General features: G+C 38.7%; 1 protein-coding gene across 2 annotated transcripts in view; it reads right to left on the reverse strand.

The window, feature by feature from the left end:
- Positions 1-1,078: 1,078 nt before the first annotated feature.
- NR3C1 (nuclear receptor subfamily 3 group C member 1) overlaps positions 1,079-19,961 on the reverse strand; it is a 159,169-nt gene continuing 140,286 nt past the window's right edge. For both annotated transcript variants that reach the window (XM_084636517.1, XM_084636518.1), the window contains exons 7-9: positions 9,607-9,737; positions 6,340-6,497; positions 1,079-5,665 (exon numbers count right to left, since the gene is read on the reverse strand). In XM_084636517.1, coding sequence (XP_084492643.1) covers positions 5,513-5,665; positions 6,340-6,497; positions 9,607-9,737 — 442 coding nt within the window. In that variant the 3' untranslated portion in view covers positions 1,079-5,512. The remainder of the gene's footprint in view (positions 5,666-6,339; positions 6,498-9,606; positions 9,738-19,961) is intronic.

Raw genomic sequence — 19,961 nt, forward strand, 5'->3', positions numbered from 1 at the left:
TTGGAGTCATTATTACAGCGTTATTCTATCACTGCTATGGAAGAGAGGCAAATGAGCTGGTTATATTTAAAAACAAAACAAAACTGTGAGCAGTTTTATTTACTGCTGGCTTCAAAATACTTAATATTGCAGCTTTAAATCTTTAACTGTTACGGTGACATGCCAGGAAGTGAGTTTTATGGCAACTCTTTGTTCTAGTGACTTAAGAGTAGTCTGAAGTGAAGAGAGTACTTTTATTATTCGTCAACAACCAGAGTAAAGATGTTTTTCAACAACACTAATCAGCAAGCATGTTTTCCAAAGTGAGCATTCCCAGCACACCGGCTAGTACTTCTCAGACCCCATAGCCCTTCTTTGTCCAGTATTTATAATGGCACATAGCATAGCAGTCAAAACTTTCTCAACTGTAGCCCTAGACAGTGCAATTGCACTTTTTCTTTCGTCTTCTCTTGTGGCTGCAGATGTGTTAAAAGGGAGCAGAGCCAGACACTCAGCACAATGCAGAAACAATGTCACGTTTCATCTGAAAGGGCAGGATTTGATGAGAACTATCCTGGACAACCAAGCATGGGTAGATAGTGGTCAACACGTCTCATGGAGACTAGCAGCCAAGGGATAAACCGCAGTCTAGGACTTTACCCTGTAATCACAGTGCAGACTACATGTGAAAATGGTTTGGTCATTACTGTTATAATGGTATAATTACGGCAGACTTATCTCTTAAGTTGTTGCTGCTCCCTCTTTTATTACTGCTGTGCAAAGACAGACTATTCAAACTATGTTGGAACTATGCCTAAGCGGATTTATACTGTAAACAATGCTTTGTTGACGACATTTCTTCGCAGTGCTTTCTAGATGCATCTTAAATATGTAGAAAAGTAGTGTTCAAGTGGCTATTGTTTCGATTTTTCTCCTGGCATTAACAACTCTTTCAGCTTCCCACACTGCCCCAAAGCAAGGATCTTTTCTTTCCATCATTTCCAACTTCAAATTCTTCAGAAAAATTGTAATAATAGCAGGCATGCTTTATTTCTAAATCAATTTGTTTTTCCTGGTATTGATTTTAATTCCAATGGTTTTCTTACTTTAATTTAGTTTTACTGAGGGGGCTGCTAAATCTGCACATTTCAGTGAATTCGAGTTTAGCCGTCAGACATCCGTGCACTCCATAACAACTACAGAAGAGGTTGGGGCTTTAGACCAGTAAGATGTTAATTCCTGTGTATGTGGGGAATGGAGAAGAATAACACAAACTGATTGATTTAACTGGCTTCAATAATCCTTTTATCAGGGTACACAACAAAAACTCTATCAAAGCATTTTGGAGCTATTTAATGAAAAAAGCAGAATTTTATTATGTGATTTCTGTCCATTATTTGGCATTGCTGTAAATGGTTCACATTTACTGCAACTTCTGTACAGATGTGTGGTTTTGTATTACCAGAACAGCAAATTTAAATGAAAAATAAATGTTCAACAGTTCCACACAAGATTTTACAGTCCAACATTTCACTGAGTAGGTGAAAACTACAGAATTGTTACTACAGAATTATTCAGCATGAATAAAAAACTACAACTTTTATTTTTAAACAGGAGTCACTGGTTTTAATTTTTACACTGTTTAAAATTACTGTGATAAAAAATAATGAAAAAAGCTTTTTAATATGCCATACACCAGTATAATATAGGATCTGTCCCCATTATATATCTTTTGTTTAATATACAAAATAGAATAATGACACACTGTTGAATCTATGCTGTTAAGCAATGAGTTTAGGGTTGGGGTATATTTTCATACACACAGCCTTTTATCAGAAGTAAAACCCTCCAAAAATGTTTTTTTTAAAAAAAAGCTGTTGTAAAGAGGCTCTATTCCTATCCTGAAAAATTGGTTCCTATGTGACATCAATGGTGCATCAATACCTGGCTTTGGACTTGACAAATGGTGGAGCTTGTAACCATTCAGCTAGTATAGACTACAATCCTTTTAAACATTCTCTTATTGGGTTGGCTCCTGCAGTCCTAATTCACACAAACAGTTCCACTGAAGTGTGGCTACGGGAAACAGGATTTGGGCTACTGCTGCTCACTGCTCCAGGCACTTTCTCCTCCTCCTCGCCCATTCTCAACACTTAATTTTTGTGAGACTACAGAGGCTATTATTTAAGCTAGGTTGGCACTTAGTCCCATACTCTTCCTCTCTTACCAGTTGCAAAGTAGATTCTAAGCAGAATTTTGTTTTACAAAAACACTGTACAAGATTAAAGTTCCTCCTCTCTCCATCCCATGCCCTGGCTTATCCTATGTAAGGCCATTCCTTTCAGTTTCCATGTGCAATTATAACATACAGCATGTATCTCTAGGGCCGTCCAAATGTCCCTTTGTCAGATGTATGCATTATGTGATAAGGCACTGAAGAGACAGAAATCAGGATTCTCTCTGCTTTATCTAAATTGTAGGTTTTTCCCCGTGCTAAAAGACTAATCGTGCAGGGAACATGTAAAATTTCACTGCTTGCTAAATGATTACATATTTAAAACGGTGTGGATTTAAGACTTTAACAGCACATACAGAATGAATTCTCTCTTCCGACATCACAGTTTCTTCTTTTCTTTGAATCCATAACTGAAGAATGAATATATGGGCACACAGATCAAAGGGGTTAGAGCCTCTTTCCTTTGAAGTACTTATTCTCACAAGGTAACACTATTTTGTTCACGTACATTTTGGTTACTTTTCTATTGGCAAACAAATAACAGCACATACCTTTGTCCACACACACTATGAAATTTCTTGAGAGCTCGAATTGAGGTATCGGGGACTAAAGTGAGAGATTAATGCATTGGAGTGTCTCAGATTAACTTTTAGACCATTCTCTGAAATAAGAACAGTTTTCAAGCTCATCCTTTTAATTAAAGAGCCCTTTTTTAGAGCAAACACTATGAATCTCCTAACTGTACCTCAAACAGCATAAATATTTTTATCCAGTTGGGATGCCAATGATAGTTAAAATACTTTTTGAGGTTTCGTTTAACTGTTACAAAATGTACATATTCTTTAGAGATCATTCAGAGAGAACAGAATGATGTTTTAAAATTAAATTTGATATTTTACTCCAAAGTACTGAATACATCTTTTTAATAGGTATAGCATTCAAAAAAAGATGTAAGAAACGACAAAAATGCAGTTTCCTATGTCAATTGGAAACAAACTTTTGCTGATCAACACAAATGTATAAGTGTATTGTGAACAACCTATGCTCTATATTTACATATTGCTGGTACCTGTATGCATATTATTGCCAAATTTTTCAAACTGTTTTTGCTATCCCGCGTGAGGCTGTATATGACATTAACCCCATAAGTTCATACATCTTTTCAGTTTACATTTTTTGCAGTGGAGTCAAGTAAACCTACAAAGTCTGAAGATTTACTATTGGAATGTGAAGGGTAACCAAACATGGGCTCCAAGTTCCAAGCTGTGGTTCTATACAGTGATCTAATGAATGTAAATTTCAGCCCTAGGAACAACCCACTCAGCATGGGTTTCTTCCTTTAAAAAAAGTATCTAACACCTTTGCTGCCAGTATTAATACTTCCAGAAAAACCACACTTTGTATGGGTTACCATTCAGCATATTTGTGACCCCTACCAAAACTATAATCATGTGTCATGATAAAGCAATCTGTCATCTAAAAATCACTTATTATACACTATACAAGCTATTTAACAATCATTCAATAAATTGCTTTTTAAGCTGCAGTAGCCCTTTCCTTCTTTGCTTAGATTAGTGAATATACCAATTACATATATTTGAAACTACAACTAAATATAAAAATATATTAGAGATTTCATATTTTATCAATTAGATTTTTTCCCCATTTTCTATTACACAAATAATTGGGCCACTTTGAATAAAAATCTAATTTCAGGGTAGCTTAGTAAGTATTTAAATTATGCTTATACAGAAAGTTGTTAAGGTGCACACAGAAAGGGCTACTACAGCTTCTAAACTATTTAAAACATCATTATCAATGGTGACAAGTAGTTCACAATACATATGGTAATTTTATGGCACACTAGTAATTTGACATGAAGGGATGCAGCCTTACAAAGACAGAAGTCTGACATACAATTCTAAACTACAAAATCAGTAGCGGAACCTTCCTGCTCTCCGGGAAAAGAAGATGAACCAATCAGTGACAGATGAAAGTGTGAAAATGGGTGACTAACCACACTCAGGTCTGAGGTCTGTATACCCAGCAAGTTACAATGTGTCAGTACAGTTGGTCTGTTTTACGGTCTGCTTAAAGGTAAAGGTCTAATTGAAGAAAACCCTTCAAGAACCAGTACAATATTAAAAAAATACTCGTGCATCATTACAAGTCGGTCTCATAGGCCAATAACGGGTTTTCTACAAGAACTTGTAGGACGAGACATTTATGTGCCTGGAAAACGTGAACTTCTCCACGCACAACTATTTTTTTTAAGCTATGCGTATTTTTGTGAAAGTTTCCTGATGGGCAGTCAGGACTGATCTTGACATCGATGCAGCCCAAGACTACTGCACATATGGCTGTTGTATGGTATGCAAAAATCGGTTTAGCTTTTTGTATAAAATAACCCGCTCGTTCGCATCCAGTTAGGACTGGGCTAATTTTCTATGATCTGTATATGCAACACATTTTCACATATACCAAAAATGTGTGTTTCATTCATGTCTACTTGGGTTAGATTTGAGCATACTCTCCCCTCCACCCTAAAAAAACCCAAAAACAACAACAAAAAAACCAAGCCAAATTTTTATGGTCATCTTGACAATTAAAGCAATCAGGTTAGAAAAGCCAACCCATTTTCACATGAATATGCTCAAGGATTAATGGCTAGAGGTCATTTAGGAAAGCTACAAGCTGCCCCACCTTAAAAAATAGTTGTACAATAGGCATCTTGAAGTATTACAAAAAATTATGTAAGAAAAAATGAGCAAGCCTAGTTCACGGTATATAAAGTTAAAGGAAATTGCTAAAACCAGACAGTAATAGCTATAAAAGGCACAACTTCCCTTTTCTGATATACACTTGTAAACTTTCTTCAGGTTACATGCATAAATCAAAATGCTATCTTAACTATACAAAAAACCCAAACCATTTTACTGGAAAACAAACCACCAGAAAATGGTACCCAGCCAACTGCAGCAATTACTAGCAGGATGCTCGTATATCAGCCTCGGATCTTGACACCAGTAGTTTTGGTGCATCCACTGGGGGGGTGGAATCCAATTCCTAGCACGTAAGGGTTAATTACCTTTCCTTTCCTCTCCCTCCTCATTCTAATCATCCAATGTGAGCAATCTGCTGCTTCTGTAGCTTAAGTCTTGGCCCTCTGTAAACCACATGTAGTGCATAATTACAAAAGAAACACCGTTGCAAGACAAAATTAACAAGTCTGATAGTTTGTACAAAAAAAGCTATAGTTTGACTTTTTCTTAAGGCAATCTTTTCGTATTAAGGCAGTCACTTTTGATGAAATAAGAGTTTCTTGATATTTCCATTTGAATATTTTGGTATCTGATTGCTGATGATTTCTGCCAACATCTCTGGGAACTCAATACTCATGGATTTATCCAAAAATGTCTGGAAGCAAAAGCTTAGAAGATTTTCAACCACCTACAATTGATAAAGAGAAGATTTAGTCTCAGGCTAATGCACAGAGGAAAAAACACTGCTTTGGTACTGTACTTCTTCACTGTTATTCATATTTTGCTGTAATGGGGGGTCTTATAAATACCACTCTAAAACACAACATATTTGAAAACTTAGCTAAAACATTCATATCTAAAGGCTGTAATGTTCTATTGACTACTGTGTCATTTTGTAATGACATACATAAAATGATAGGATAAAAACACTATAATAGATTTTAAAACATTTTTGTGTTATTCTATTTTAAAAGAGACACAATGAACTTTAAATCTAGTCAGTTTCAAAACACGAGTTAGAAGTAGTTTCATGTACTATACTACACTTGCCCCTGAGACTGTCTGCCAAAATTCTGTGAAGTGCACAAAGTAAATAAACTAAAAAACAACAACAAAATTCTCTAATAATTTTCTATTAATCTTCTTAGGTGTTGCATATAAAAAGACAAAAAAATACGCTTGATATTTTTAAGCTGACAGTGTCCCATTAACACCTATTTATTACAAAAACTTCAGGAGAACAAAATATTTTATCTTAACCATTTTAAGTGGTCTGATAAGTTCAGGTTCTACGGGCACAGTACCTTTCCACAAACTTATCTATACAGAACATGTACAGTGCACATTTAAAAAAAAACTTACATCATGCATGGAGTCCAAAAGTTTAGTCAGTTGATAAAATCTCTGCCAGTTCTGGCTCGAGTTCCCCTCTCTCTTCACTATGGCTTTCCCCAACTCTTTGATGTACGTCATACGAATCTCATCAAACAGAGCCTGACTCTTCAGGCCCTCCTTGGGAACTGAAACATTGAAATTAACTTTTGAGATGTTACAGATCTCAGCTGGTTCTACTATACATGTGGTTATAAAAGTGCTCTTTTCACACTAATTCCACTTACATTTTAATATGTTCCTGGGCCTAAGCAGGACTTGTCCTGCAATTGCACTTCCCAACATCTCTGGGCCATTTGAGGTACAAATCTGGGCACCTAAACTGAGGATAGGGAGCCTCTCTCTTCTGTGCTCTGAAAGCTTCTTCCCCTGGTGGGCTCAGACAGCCTGGATGAGGCAGCTGCTCGATTAGAATGCAGAGGAGATAAGAACTGGAAAGGGGTGGGGTGGGGGTGGGGGTGGAGAGTAGATTAGGGAGAAAGCCTGGGAGAGAATTAAGGAGCTGGTGGAGGGAAGACTGGGGCAGACAGGGCAACGAGACTGGAAATGGAAAGGAAGGAAGAAGGGGCAGACGAGACTGTACAAGGAATGGTAGATGTGAAAGGGGGCATAGGAGCCAGTATGGGGAGTTTGGGACTGGTATCCAGTGAAGTGTGGGAAAGGCAGTGGAGGTAGGAGAGGAGACAGATCAGACAGGGAGGTGTTTGTGACAGGAGAACTGGGACTGGCTGGGCAGAGCCTGGGACAAGGAGAACAATCATCTTTGAAACATTTTTACAAAGTATCTCATTCCCCTCTAGTGATGGTCCACACAGAGGATGACAACCTACTACTGCTATCAGTTATTCCATAAGTTCATGGGACAGATATCTGCATGGTGAATTTAAATGTCCCAACCTGCTGATGACCCATGTATGTGTCAATATGATGCCATATGATGGAATACAGTTTTTCCAGTTTGTTTTTCAAAAACCTAAGAAATTTTATATGCCCTCCCCCCGCCCCAAACCCTCCTCCACTGGTAAAAGAGATTTATGAAGACTACAAAGTCAAGCACTCAAAAGTTAGGAAATGCTAGAGTTAAGGTTGTCTGTGGAAGCTTAATTTTGCCTTCTTGCAGAAACGCATCATGATACTATCTTTAATTATATGAACACACACTATTTTTTCCACACAAACATTCCCTCATTCAGTGCACAGTCTGGATCCCCTCCATGGATGAATGAGGGACGTGTAGTGAAGAAAATGGTTGCCTGTATGACCCCTGCCTCATGCGTTTACAGAAGTTGGAAGATGTAAAATGAATGAGACAGGAACTGCAGGAAGAGAAAGGATGGTCTCACAGTCAAGGTAGCTGAATGCTGCCCTGGATTCTATCCCTACTTCTGTCACAGAATCCCAGTGTGATGCTAGGCAAGCCACTTAAACCAGTCTCTTCACAGGTGGTCACTAACTGGTGATCATTTCTGGGTACCTGACTAGAAACCCTGTGGTCTGATTTACAGAAGTGCTTATCATTTGCAATTGAAGTCAATGGGAGCTGTGCCTTGAACATACAAAGTGCTATGTAACAAGCTCTAAACATCAGGTTGTAGGTGTCTCAAAGTGGATACTTTTGACCTTAATCCTCTCTGTACGACATCTGTAAATTGGGGCTAATGCGCCCCTCATCTCACAGGTGTTCTGCGAAAATAAATTAATTACTGTTTGTGAAACACTGAGATACTGTAGTCATGAGTGCAAGAGAAAAGCCCAGAAAGTTAATAATTCTGTCTTCAGAGCAGGGTTTAAATAGTGTAGAGCAAATAAGACATAGGGCCACACATAGAACAGAGAGAACAACAAAACATTGAAATAGTGGCACATTAAGTGAGTTCTGTACCATTCTGTGCACTGAATGAGGTAAGAGTCCTGAAGGAAAATGAAAGACTATCATAATGCATAAGCACAAGGGAGCCAAATTATGGTTGCACAGTGCACTTTAATACTGTCATCTCCTAGCTTCTGAGGACTTGACTTTGCAACCTTACTATTCTTTTAACAGTTTTTTGTGTTTTATTATACAGAGGGACCACGTAGTTATATGTCCTACTATTCAAAACATATTATAGTAGCATCCATGAACCCCAAAAAGATGAGCCCCATTCTATAAGGTGCTGCACAGCCACATATGAAGGCATCATATCTGTCCCTTACACACGAGCATACAAATCTGTAGTCAAACTCCTAAAGTTCATGAAATGTGGATAACTTACCATCAATGTCATATGTAAGTAAAACAAAAAACATGAGCCCAAATTATCCCCAAGCACAAATTCACATGCAGCAAGGGAGATCTTTGTCTCAGTTTGAACCACTGTTGCTTTGTGGGTTATTGTACATGGGATAAGTGAAAGTACTGTTGCCTTCTCCCAATCTTGAATGATGATTCTGATTTGAAAAAGTTTTCTCAGAGGCCAAAAATTCTCAAGCAAAAGTTCTTTTGACAATGTTACCCTAAGTCTCAGTTTGAGAAGTGAAAAATCAATGAGACTTGGGTGCTTTTGAAAATTTACCTTTGGCCTGGGGTTTGAAGCAGATTCTTTATTTTGTATAGAATAGCAGCAAATGCATCATCTATAGAATGGTGTCTAGAGAATTAAGAAATGACTTGGTGTAACACCCCCCAAAATTTGTGTTGTATATCCAAAAAATTCGAGGAGTTTAAAGAGAGCTGTCAGATGGCTGTCTCATAACTTCAGTTTCAAAGGCCCCTTTGAATGCATGTAGAAGTGTGGAGCTGAGACATTATGAATGCTTCCTTTCAAAAGAACCTTTGTCCCAGTTTTTGGGTTCGGAAGGCAAACGCTGCACTAGGGTCCTCTGTCAGGACACTGAGGGAAACTACTCATGGAATAGCTTGGAATTTTGCACACTGAAGATTCTTACTTTGTGATCTTGAAACAAACTTGCATGGATGTACAATAGTTTGAACATATAGGCTGCAATATCTTACCACTGAATAGTTCAATTTAATAATATATCCAGTTACAATAATCAGAAGTACAGTTTCCTTCAATAGCATGATGCAGTCATGTTGGAAGAGTAGCATTTTTGCACAGTGCTCAGTAAGAAACTCAAACTTTGAGCTTTAACTTTGTGTGAGATGTCTGCCATACCATCAACCTAATACACACATACAATCTCATGATCTTGCAAGATTCATTCTTCACACAGATTTTGTAACTGGCCACTTACTTGTAGAGAGAAGCAGCAAGGTTTTCATGCAGAGATATTCTTCATATGACACTTGAAGCCGTGATAGCTCATTGGCAACCATAAGCATATGTTTGCATTGGTCATACATACAGGGCAAATTCATTCTCTGCCTGAAAAATAACAGCATAAAAATCAATTAAGTAAAATCCTACGGGTGTAAAAAAAAAAAATCCTATTGTATGCACTGAAGTTTCAACAGAAGAATCTTCACTTTCAACAACTGGTGAATTCATTTGTGACTATTGTTCTGCTAACTGGATCTAGAGAATGGCCTGAAAGTGAAGGGGGAATAAAGTATTAAAATCCCACTTTGTATGCTGATAGACAAACCCAGTTTCACAACAGAAGCTTATTTAAGCCAGGCCATGCATTCAGTAACCTAGCAGTCCTATTGGTTGCCAAAAGACAACTTTTGAGATTTCACCACCATCTTGAGGTGACAAACAGATTTTCAGATTGAGTAGCTTTGCGACAGGTTTCTCTTCCCAAAACCGGCAGTCCTACAGATTTAACAGTGTGATCCACTGGCTACAGTGAAATGAAATGAAATGAAATGACACACTAAGCTGGGATTTTCAAATGGGTCCAAGGGAGTGAGGTGTCCATATCCCACTGAATTTAATTGGGCACCTTGCTCCTTTAGGCTCCCAGGCCAAACTACCAATCTGTTCACCACTAATGACACCATTACATCTTTTTAGAACAACTTCCCCAGTTATAGCTTAGCCTTCAAAGCTACTTTATTACTAGTCTTGCATCCTGTGATGTTCTCAAAGAGGTCCCAAATCTAGCAGATAAATTTTAATACACATAATCAGGTTTCTAAACATGGTTTAGAAAGTGAAGATGAAAAGCACCAGGCTAGAATCAGTTTGGCTGACACACTATGTTTATGCATTGTGATAGACCCAGGCCAGTTGGGTACAACAGAGTAGCAGAAGGCAGACATACTGGCCACTGGATTAGCAGTTTTCTGTTCCCTGACTGACCAGAACAGGGGCTGCTCCAGGCTAATGAGAACACCTGACTCCAATTAACCTGCAAGGAGTCAGGTGAGGCCATTAAGTTAATGTGAACACCTGACTCTAATTAAGGCCCTTCTGATACTATAAAAGGGCGCACTCCAGTCAGGCTGAGGAGAGCTAGGGGAGAGAAAGTGTGGCTGAAAGGCTGAGTAATGAAGATATCCTCAAGCCATCAGTAAGGGAGCCCTAAGGTAAGGGTGAAGAAGAGAGAAGCAGGAGAACTGTGGGAAAGTGCCTCAGGGAAATGTAGCAACTCTGGCAGTGAAAGGTCGGCTGCCAACAGCTGCTACCATTAGGCTCCTTGGGCCGGAACCCAGAGTAGAGGGTGGGCCCGGGTTCGCCCCCAACCCGCCACTACAGAAACACCTCCTGGAGGGGAAGATAGGCCCCTGTCAGGACAGGAGGCTAAAATGTTCTGGAATAAGCCCCTAGGGACAACAGAGACTGTGGGAGTTCTCTCACCAACCTCCTTGCTGGCTTTTGATGAAAAGGGCTCCATAGACTGTAACCCTGGCCCTAGAGAGAGAAGGGCTATGTGGAGAGTTGCAGTGAGCCTCTGAGGCTAGCATAAACACCTGGAAGCGAGGGACCCACGGGGACAAGGTCGGAGCTCTGTCGCAGCATTTATCTTCTCACTCATTCTCCATGTCTAATGCAGTCGTTCCCAAACTTGTTCCGTCGCTTGTGCGGGGAAAGCCCATGGCGGGCCGGACTGGTTTGTTTACCTGCTGCGTCCGTAGGTTCGGCCGATCGCGGCTCCCAGCGGCTGCAGTTCGCTGCTCTAGGCTAATGGGAGCTGCTGGAAGTGGCGTGGGCCGAGGGACGTACTGGCCGCCGCTTCCAGCAGCTCCCGTTAGTCTGGAACAGCGAACTGCGGCCGCTGGGAGCCGCGATCGGCCGAACCTGGGAATGCGACAGGTAAACAAACCGGCCCGGCCCGCCAGGGGCTTTTCCCGCACAAGTGGTGGAACAAGTCTGGGAACCGCTGGTCTAATGAAATCTGCGTCAGGATGGGAAATCTCCTTCTTAACCATCCTGTTTAGTTTTCCACCTAGCAATTACAATTAATTGCTGTGAATATGGCTCTCACAGGATTACAACTTCAGGAGGGGAACAAGAACCAAGACCACATCAACTCTGAAAGTGGTGGGAAGGAGAGGAATAGAGGCTGCATTCACGCAAATTGTTGGTGGGGGGAAAAAAAAAGGTAGCAGAAGATAAACAGAAAAATGATAGTACACAAGGTGAATTGTTTCAAATACAGTGATTTTCTAATTTTTCAATGAGGTGTTAGCATGCTTTTTTTTTAAATATTAAATGTAGTCTCCCTTAACACAGATCTTACTCTATTACTTTTCAATTTATAATCCAAGAGCTTCAATATAACCTTACTCCTGAGGGAATTCTGCGCCACTGCGCAAGTGCAGAATTAATGTCCTCCCCACAGATTCTCCCCCTGCAGAATAACTGATTCTGACAGGGAGGCAAAGGAAAGCCGTGAGAGGTGTCACACCGCAATTACCCTTTTTGCCCACCAGAGGCTGATGTGGCACCAGAAGAGAGGGCAGCTGGCTGGCTCTTGGCCCAGAGCAGCCAGCCGCAGAGAGGGCCAGGTGAAGAGGCATGGCATGTGAGGGGGGAGACAGACTGGGGTTCAAAAGAGCTAGTAGGGGGGACAGACTGGGGTGGGGGTACAGAAGCTAGTCGGGTGACATCGAGCCAGGGGTTGAATGGAGTAGGGGTGCAGGGACCCATGGAGACATGGACAGCTATGCCTGGCTGAGTGGAGGTACAGACCCACATGGGGACTGGGGCATTTGTGCCTGGATGAATGGGAGAGGCTAAGGGTCAGCCAGGGTCTGCATGGGGGAGGCTCCCCATCTCCCTAACAATCCTCCGTCAAAAACCTGTTGTTGGGTATGGGTAGGAGACACACACAACTCTCCAGGTCCACTCCCAGGCTCCTTCCCAGCAATTATGTCCCTCTCCCTCTGTTACCCCTGTCTTCCCCAAGCTTTTGCACTGCTTCTGAGGGGTGCAGGAAATATGTTTCTGCATTACAGTTTAAATGAATTACTACTCGAAGTTCTGTAGTAATATGCCTAGTAAGGAATCTATTTTGCTGTCTGCATTGTAACAGACATACTTGCTGACAGGTATTTTGAAATAAATTACCAAAATAATTGAAACTGGAGTGATTTATATGGTGTTATTTTGACAAATAAAATATGCAGAATTTTGCAAATTTTAAAATAGTGTGTGCAGAATTCCCCCAGGAGTAAAACTAGGTCTTGTGTATGAAATTTTCCCAATTTTTTTCAAAGCTAGGATAATTTTTCAGGTCTCCTTCCACTACCCCATGCAAGAGAAATATACAATATACACTCACAAAAATGTTCAGCCCAGGAAATACCATTAAAAAAAAAAAAAACTAATTGAAAACAAGAAGACATGCTTCTTCCACAAGGACACAATAAAAAATACAGAAAGAATATGAACTGAGATGGGCAGTTTAAGAAATTGGTGACTGCACAGCAAGAAACATGGACCCTTTAAAGACTATTATAAACAAATCTGAATAAAATTCTGGAAAACCCTGTTTACAAATGCATGTTGCAGTACCACTTTTTGAACTGTATTAAAACTATTATTTGTGGCATTTTCCTATATCATCTCTAGAAACTAAAGCTTAATGCCAGAGTTTAACAATCAAGCAGCAGCTGAAAGAAGTAATCTTACAAGGCAACAGGTCATATGGGGCTGTGAATAAACATTAAGAGATCTACCTTTTCTCTGGGATCTTGACATAAATCTACACTAAGTCTGCTAATTTTCTGCTGTCTCCTTTAGGTATCAAAGAGTAATTTAAGTGTTTTAAACTGAGTAATTGTAACACATTTTGTGAGAAGGCTCAGCAATTTTCCTTTTGTAAAATATTACCATTTCTGGGCAGAAGGTTAAAATAAATATTATGAAACAGGCCAGTCTATTTATTTTTATCTAGTATAAATACACCCATCAGTAAATATCTGGGTGCCTGTACAAAGCCAAACACAAATGTTATTACCAAAGCTACATAAAATGCACTCGCTACCAAAAAAACAGAGTATAAACACACCCTACGTCCCTTCAGGCAAGGCTAAGTAAACAGATGAGCTTTGCACTGTGTCCTGAAGGGCAACAGACAGGCTGTGTCAGAACAACGGGAAAGCTAATTCAGTGGTGGGTTCTCAATGCTAGAAAGCAGTCTGGGAGCAGGTCCCAGACATTCCACTCTGAGATCTCCTGGCAGGAGAGCATCAGATGATCTCAGCTGCCACAGTGGTGCACAGGGAGGAAGAAAAGGGACAAAAGGATTATGTACAAATGATGGAGCAGGGAACCAACCAAGAGTCAGGGCTCCTGGGTTTTTTTCCAGTGCTATCCCTTACATATGGCCACACAGCAGGAAAGTAAGAAACAGCAAAATGAATCTGTAGGGTGACCAGATAGCAACTGTGAAAAAACAGGACATGGGGTTGGGATAATAGGCGCCTATATAAGAAAAAGTCCCCCAAAATGGGACTGTCCCTTTAAAAACGGGACATCTGGTCACCCTATCAATTTGTTTATCCACATATAAAATGGGTATAATACTTAATGACGGTACCTAAGGTGGCCTAGTATTTGGATAGTGCATGAAAAGCAACACATACTCAAGGTGCAGAGGATTTATTATTAGGTAGGACACAATAAATGCAGAGGTCTGAGTGGGCGTATACAGACATACCACTGGTTTCAGAATAGCAATACAGTAATACAGGTGACTGGTAACTACAGAGTAGTTTCATTATACTATAATTGGAATGCAACAGTGATTTTCCTTTCCAGTATGTAATTACTGCCTGTTCTTATAAGTGGAGCATTAACTAGATGACTACATTACTTATTATTCCTCTAGTGGGGTTCTTGTTTTGATAGTGATTTTAAAACTGATAAGAGTTGGTCACTTTATTGTTTCTTATAAATCAATTATGTTTCATTCTCTTGATCAGCTACACTGCAAGGAAACAAACTGGTGAGTTATTTAACAATCAAGTACCTCCGTGTTTAGTCATCTGCCACTCTCATGCCATTGGTATAGTAAAGAAGTACACTATGTGTTTCAAACATAAAATAATGGGTGAGTCTCCAAAAGCAAGAACTGGATACTAATGCTTAGAACTGCTGAGTTAGTGCTACTATCAGACATACACTGCCACTAGGAAATCCCAGCTCTCATTGCCTAAACTCTTACTCAAAGTGTGCTATCCTATATGCCTACTTTATTTTACAATGCCAGAAAAAAAACCCCAGCCATACAGCATCTGGATGTCACATCTCCCATGTATAGCAAAATTACATATGCTTTTATTAGAAAGATTATGCAGTTACTTAGACTATAATATTTTTATGTTTTAAAGACTGCCTTCTCTGAACTGATCTTAATAAAAATATATAGGATTTTGGAGTAAACTTTACACAGAATATACAGTGCTAGTTAAAATCTATATAATTTACAGTTAAAGGGCACATGAGGTTTGCGTGGGACACAAGAGGTAGTTAAAGGCATGTGATTTTCAACATTCAATACGAGTCACTCAGCTCTATTAAATCTATGAAAGAATAAAATCAGTAAACAAGGTGCTGACACTGAACAACAGGCTATTCTGATTCAACAGTCTGATGTACAAACAAATATTTTTTAAAGAAATTGTTCTGGGAAACAAGAAAACTTGCCTTTTAAAATTTTTTTTCAAAAAGCCAAAATACTTAGATTTATTTTCTTTCCACTTAAATTTTATAGGGTATATAACACTGGAGAAAATGAAACAGAGGAGCAGACCTCAGAGTTAAGAACAGAGAACTGATGAAGTGGTGAGCAGGCAAACAAGAATAGGAGTTTCAAAACATGATTTATAAAAACTTTTTTATAAGGCCATGCAGTCATTATATGCCGTACACTGCTTCATGGCCACAAATGCATGTGATTTGCTGTTGCTTAATATGTTTCACATACAATTGGGAGATCTTCTCCTGAAGACAATAGTTGAAGTATGCAGACGTGGGCTCTGATATAAAGCGAGTATTGCATGGTAATTTTGGCAGTAATGATACAGCACTATAAAATTTCACACTTTTATAGTCCCAAAATACTAAAACATGTTCTGGAGCTTCAGATATGGTGGGCTGCCAAGCTCCACCCCAGCTTTTAAAATGGGTCATATAAGCACATGCTATAATGGTGCATTTGTAAGCCAATACACACACACTTTGGATGTGTTCTTTTTTACATTTCAAGTTGTAACGTGATGTATTGGTTAAGCATAAAAATATTAATCCCCCAAAGAATATGGTTCCCACATGGGAAAAAAATTTAAAATTTGATTTTGTATACTTTTCCCAGTGTGGTTTTTTTTTGCTGGGGGGGGGGGGAGGGTTAAAGAAAAGTTGAGTTCAATGGGCATTAGGAATCTAGATGCTTTTGAAAATCCCAGTAGGTGCCTAGATACTTTTAAAAATCTGCCCCTTAATTTCTCTGTGCCTCAGTACCCATATGTAAAATGTAGATAATACTCACAGGGTGTTGTGTGAATAAATACACTAAAGGAGCTCAGATATTATTGAGATGGGGGGGCAACATATGAGTAGCTGAGATATAAAGAACCGTTTTTCAAAACATTCTGCATAGTTTACACATATTTAAATCCCTTATTTTTGGAATAGCATTAGCAGACACTTTCTCTCCCTCAAGCACCATAGTATTGATGAACCTTTAAAACACAAATTGATTAGATAATAAGCACAAAAAATATAAAAATATAAAATGTATCAGTCTACATCTGTATAGCTAAAAAGCAGCTAAACAAATCGTGGTGTTTTTTCTTTATATTAGGTATTATTTTGCAATTTTTGATATGCCCTAAAATCACACACTTGATAATATGCTAGGAGTAATATCAAATACTGTTAAATTCTCTGAAGCCAGTTTATCTTAGTAACTTTTCCTGTGCTTTACTCTTGCAGCAAATTATGGTAAATTGACTTTATACAGGAAGTAGTTTAAGATCAGCTCTATCATGTTGCTGTACGGGGATGACACAGAAAGATGTGATCTGATGATGTCCTAATCAATAACTTCAAATTATTTAAATAGTGTGATTGTTAACAACTTGCACTGCCAATAAACATGCTACTTTTAAATGTTGTCTGAGTGCAAACTGAGAGGGAGAAAGTATGTTAATAATAGGGATTTCAGATTTCTCAGCTTAACTGCAGTAAAATACATTTAAAATTACTCTCATACCAGATATTTCTAGCTGAAAACTGCAACTGTGCAGATACCTTTAAAATATTATGAATTATTTTTATACTGTATTTTGCATAAAGACAGTCCCTCTGCCCTAGGGAACATGCATTTAAATAGGATCCCTCCTCTCCTCAGTCTCTGATTAAAAGTGTTGCAACAACTGTAAAATTCAAGAAATATGTACATGGATGAAGTACATGTAGTGTTTAGAGGTTGGAACTGTGAATCAAGAGCCAAAAAAAATTCCTCGCTCAGCAGCAGACTTCCTTTGTGACTTGGGTCACATGACTTATCCTCATTTTCCTGATGGGGAAGCAGGTAACTCAGAGGCTACCTCTTTCCTGCATCAGATGGATACCGTGAGGCTAAATTTGTTGTTTCTAAGGTAACTAGAAATCTTTGGGTGAAGGGCACTATTCATTAAAAACACATTTCATTACTTGCATAAGTGCTTCAAGATAATAATTTCACACCATATGCTGTACAAACTGTTGTTTGTTGTTGTAATGAGTCTAAAATCTATCACAAGAACTTTTTTGCCACAGTTTTGTATGATTGAACGGCTATAATCCATCCCATGTGGGTGAGTCCATACAGCCCCGCAAAGTCTTGCCAAATCTTCAGTTATGCAATACTCAGCTAAAAGAAAAGGACTATCTACTGAAATTAATCTCATCTAGTATGATATGGATCAAAGAAAGTGGCAGACAATTCTATTTCTATTAGAGAAAGTAACCAATGAATCAAAATTTGTCCGTGACTGAAATTAAACATATCTGAGGCCAAAGACAGATGATTGTTTTTATTGTTGCCAGTGGGAAATGTTGTGCAATATAAAAGAATGGGAGTATGGAAATGCTGTGGGCTATTTACATGCCTTGAGATGGAAAGCTCAAGCAACTCCTATTTCCTAAACTTTTTTTTTCCTTGTTAGAATTCTGCAACATTGCCTGGGAAGTCAGAGTTCTGGTGCGGAATTCCAGTGCCTGTGTTGCTGCATTGAAATAGTCTACTCCTAATCTACTTTGCTTAGATAAGAGATAGTCGGATCAAATACTAGATACACGATCCTGTTACCACAGCTAATAATGATTAAGTGCCTGATTCACTGGGTACTGAACACCACCTCACAGGTGCTGAATGCCTTCAACTCTCAGAATCACACCCTAAAACAGCAGTATTCACAAAGAACAATTAATAAATTTCTCCCACTATACAGTATACTAAAAATTGCTAAGTCAATGCTACACAACTGAGAGTTTTGATAATACTAAACAGCACTTTTCATTTTCAAAGGATTAAATATTAGATAATTAATTTAAAATGTTTGGAAACGTTAAGACTTGGGTCTCCCAACAAATGAAACTTATCACTCAGCCTTGGACTGTGATTCTATTCTATTACATAGGTTAAGCACTGTTGAGTCTGGTTCATACTTGGATAAGAGACCTTCAAAACACCCCTAACTTCAACAGAAAGTGGTGTTAGTGATTCAATAGACAGTAGTCTTCCCTTTGAGTTAGTATTGAACCACAGCCCCAGCATGGTATTAAGGGATGCTATGCTTCAGTTGGTGTCATCTTTTGGGTCACAGGTAAAGAAGAGGCCGTGGCCACTTGTGTTTTTTTAAAAAGCTCAAGGCATTTTTTGCAGGTATAGGGACATTACGCCAATGTGCTTGCCAAAATCTCTAGTTTTGGTAATTATATTCTGCCTACAATGCCCGAAGTGATCCTTGTAGTCTCAGTTGAATATGATATTCTTCTTTTCCTGTCTTACAGCAGTTATGTATTGTTTTTGTGCACTATTCAATAGTTGCCATGCTTCATTCAGAAATGCCTACCATTTACTGACAAGTGACATGTGAGAAATTTCAGCCAGGAAGGTAATTTTGGCGAATATGTAACACTGAAAATAAGACGTTAGAAAGAAAGTGCCAATCTAATTTTACATACAATGCCACTATCCCCACGCTAATTTCATCTCTCAGTGTACGTGCATTACTCAAAATTAATGAAGTTGTATATTCAAACAATATTTCAAGATTGTAACTAAATTATGGAAATAAATTAGTTATATCTGAGAATTAACCATAGTTAATAATTTATCGCTCAGAATGTATGCTCCTGGGAGTCACACTGTCTTATCTGTAAAGCTTTATTCATATTTACAGCACTATATTAAACAGAAGCTTTCAGAGGTAAAGCATTTTGTGCACCAGTTTAGGAAATTAGATGGTGTTAATCCCATGAACAGTAGTATCAGAATAATCAACCACTTGAAGGTTGCAGCTATTCAACAAAGACATATTCAACATATTTTAATATATAAACAAAGTGAGAATGGCAAAATCCAAGGCTTTTACAACATAATTACTAAAAAGAACAATAAAAGGTTTACAAAGGGCAAGACAAATATTTACACCAAAAAATGAAATGGAATGTGCACATGAAAAGATATTTGAAACACAAATGGCCAATCATATAGAAAATAAAAGGTATTACTGGCTCCTGTCAGCAAACTAAGACAAGACTGGAGAGAAATTTTTTAACAATGTCATATTTTCTGCTTCTACAGTGCCTTCTCTCCAAGGATCTCAAAGTACTGCACTACATAAGTCTCAAAACACCCCAGTGAGGTGGATATCATACCCATTTTAAATATGGGGAAATTGAGGCACGGTTTAAGAAGCCACTTCTGCTCACAGGGACATCAAAAGCCACAGTGCTATAATGGTGCAGGATCTGGTCTTAAGTGTTTTGTTCAAGGCTATACAGCAAATGTATGGCACAATCTGGATGAGGATCCAGATTTTCTGACTCCCAGTACAGGGTGGCTTTAACCCTGTAAAGCAGCACAACCTCTTATGCAATGGACACAAAGTCCAATTGTAAAGCCAGAATTAGAAATCAAAACTTAGAAATTAGAGTAAATACAAATCAGCAAAACCACACTGACCTTCATAGCTTCACTGGCATTTT

This window comes from Lepidochelys olivacea (genome assembly GCF_965140295.1).
Source record: "Lepidochelys olivacea isolate rLepOli2 genome assembly, chromosome: 8".
Taxonomy (NCBI): domain Eukaryota; kingdom Metazoa; phylum Chordata; order Testudines; family Cheloniidae; genus Lepidochelys; species Lepidochelys olivacea.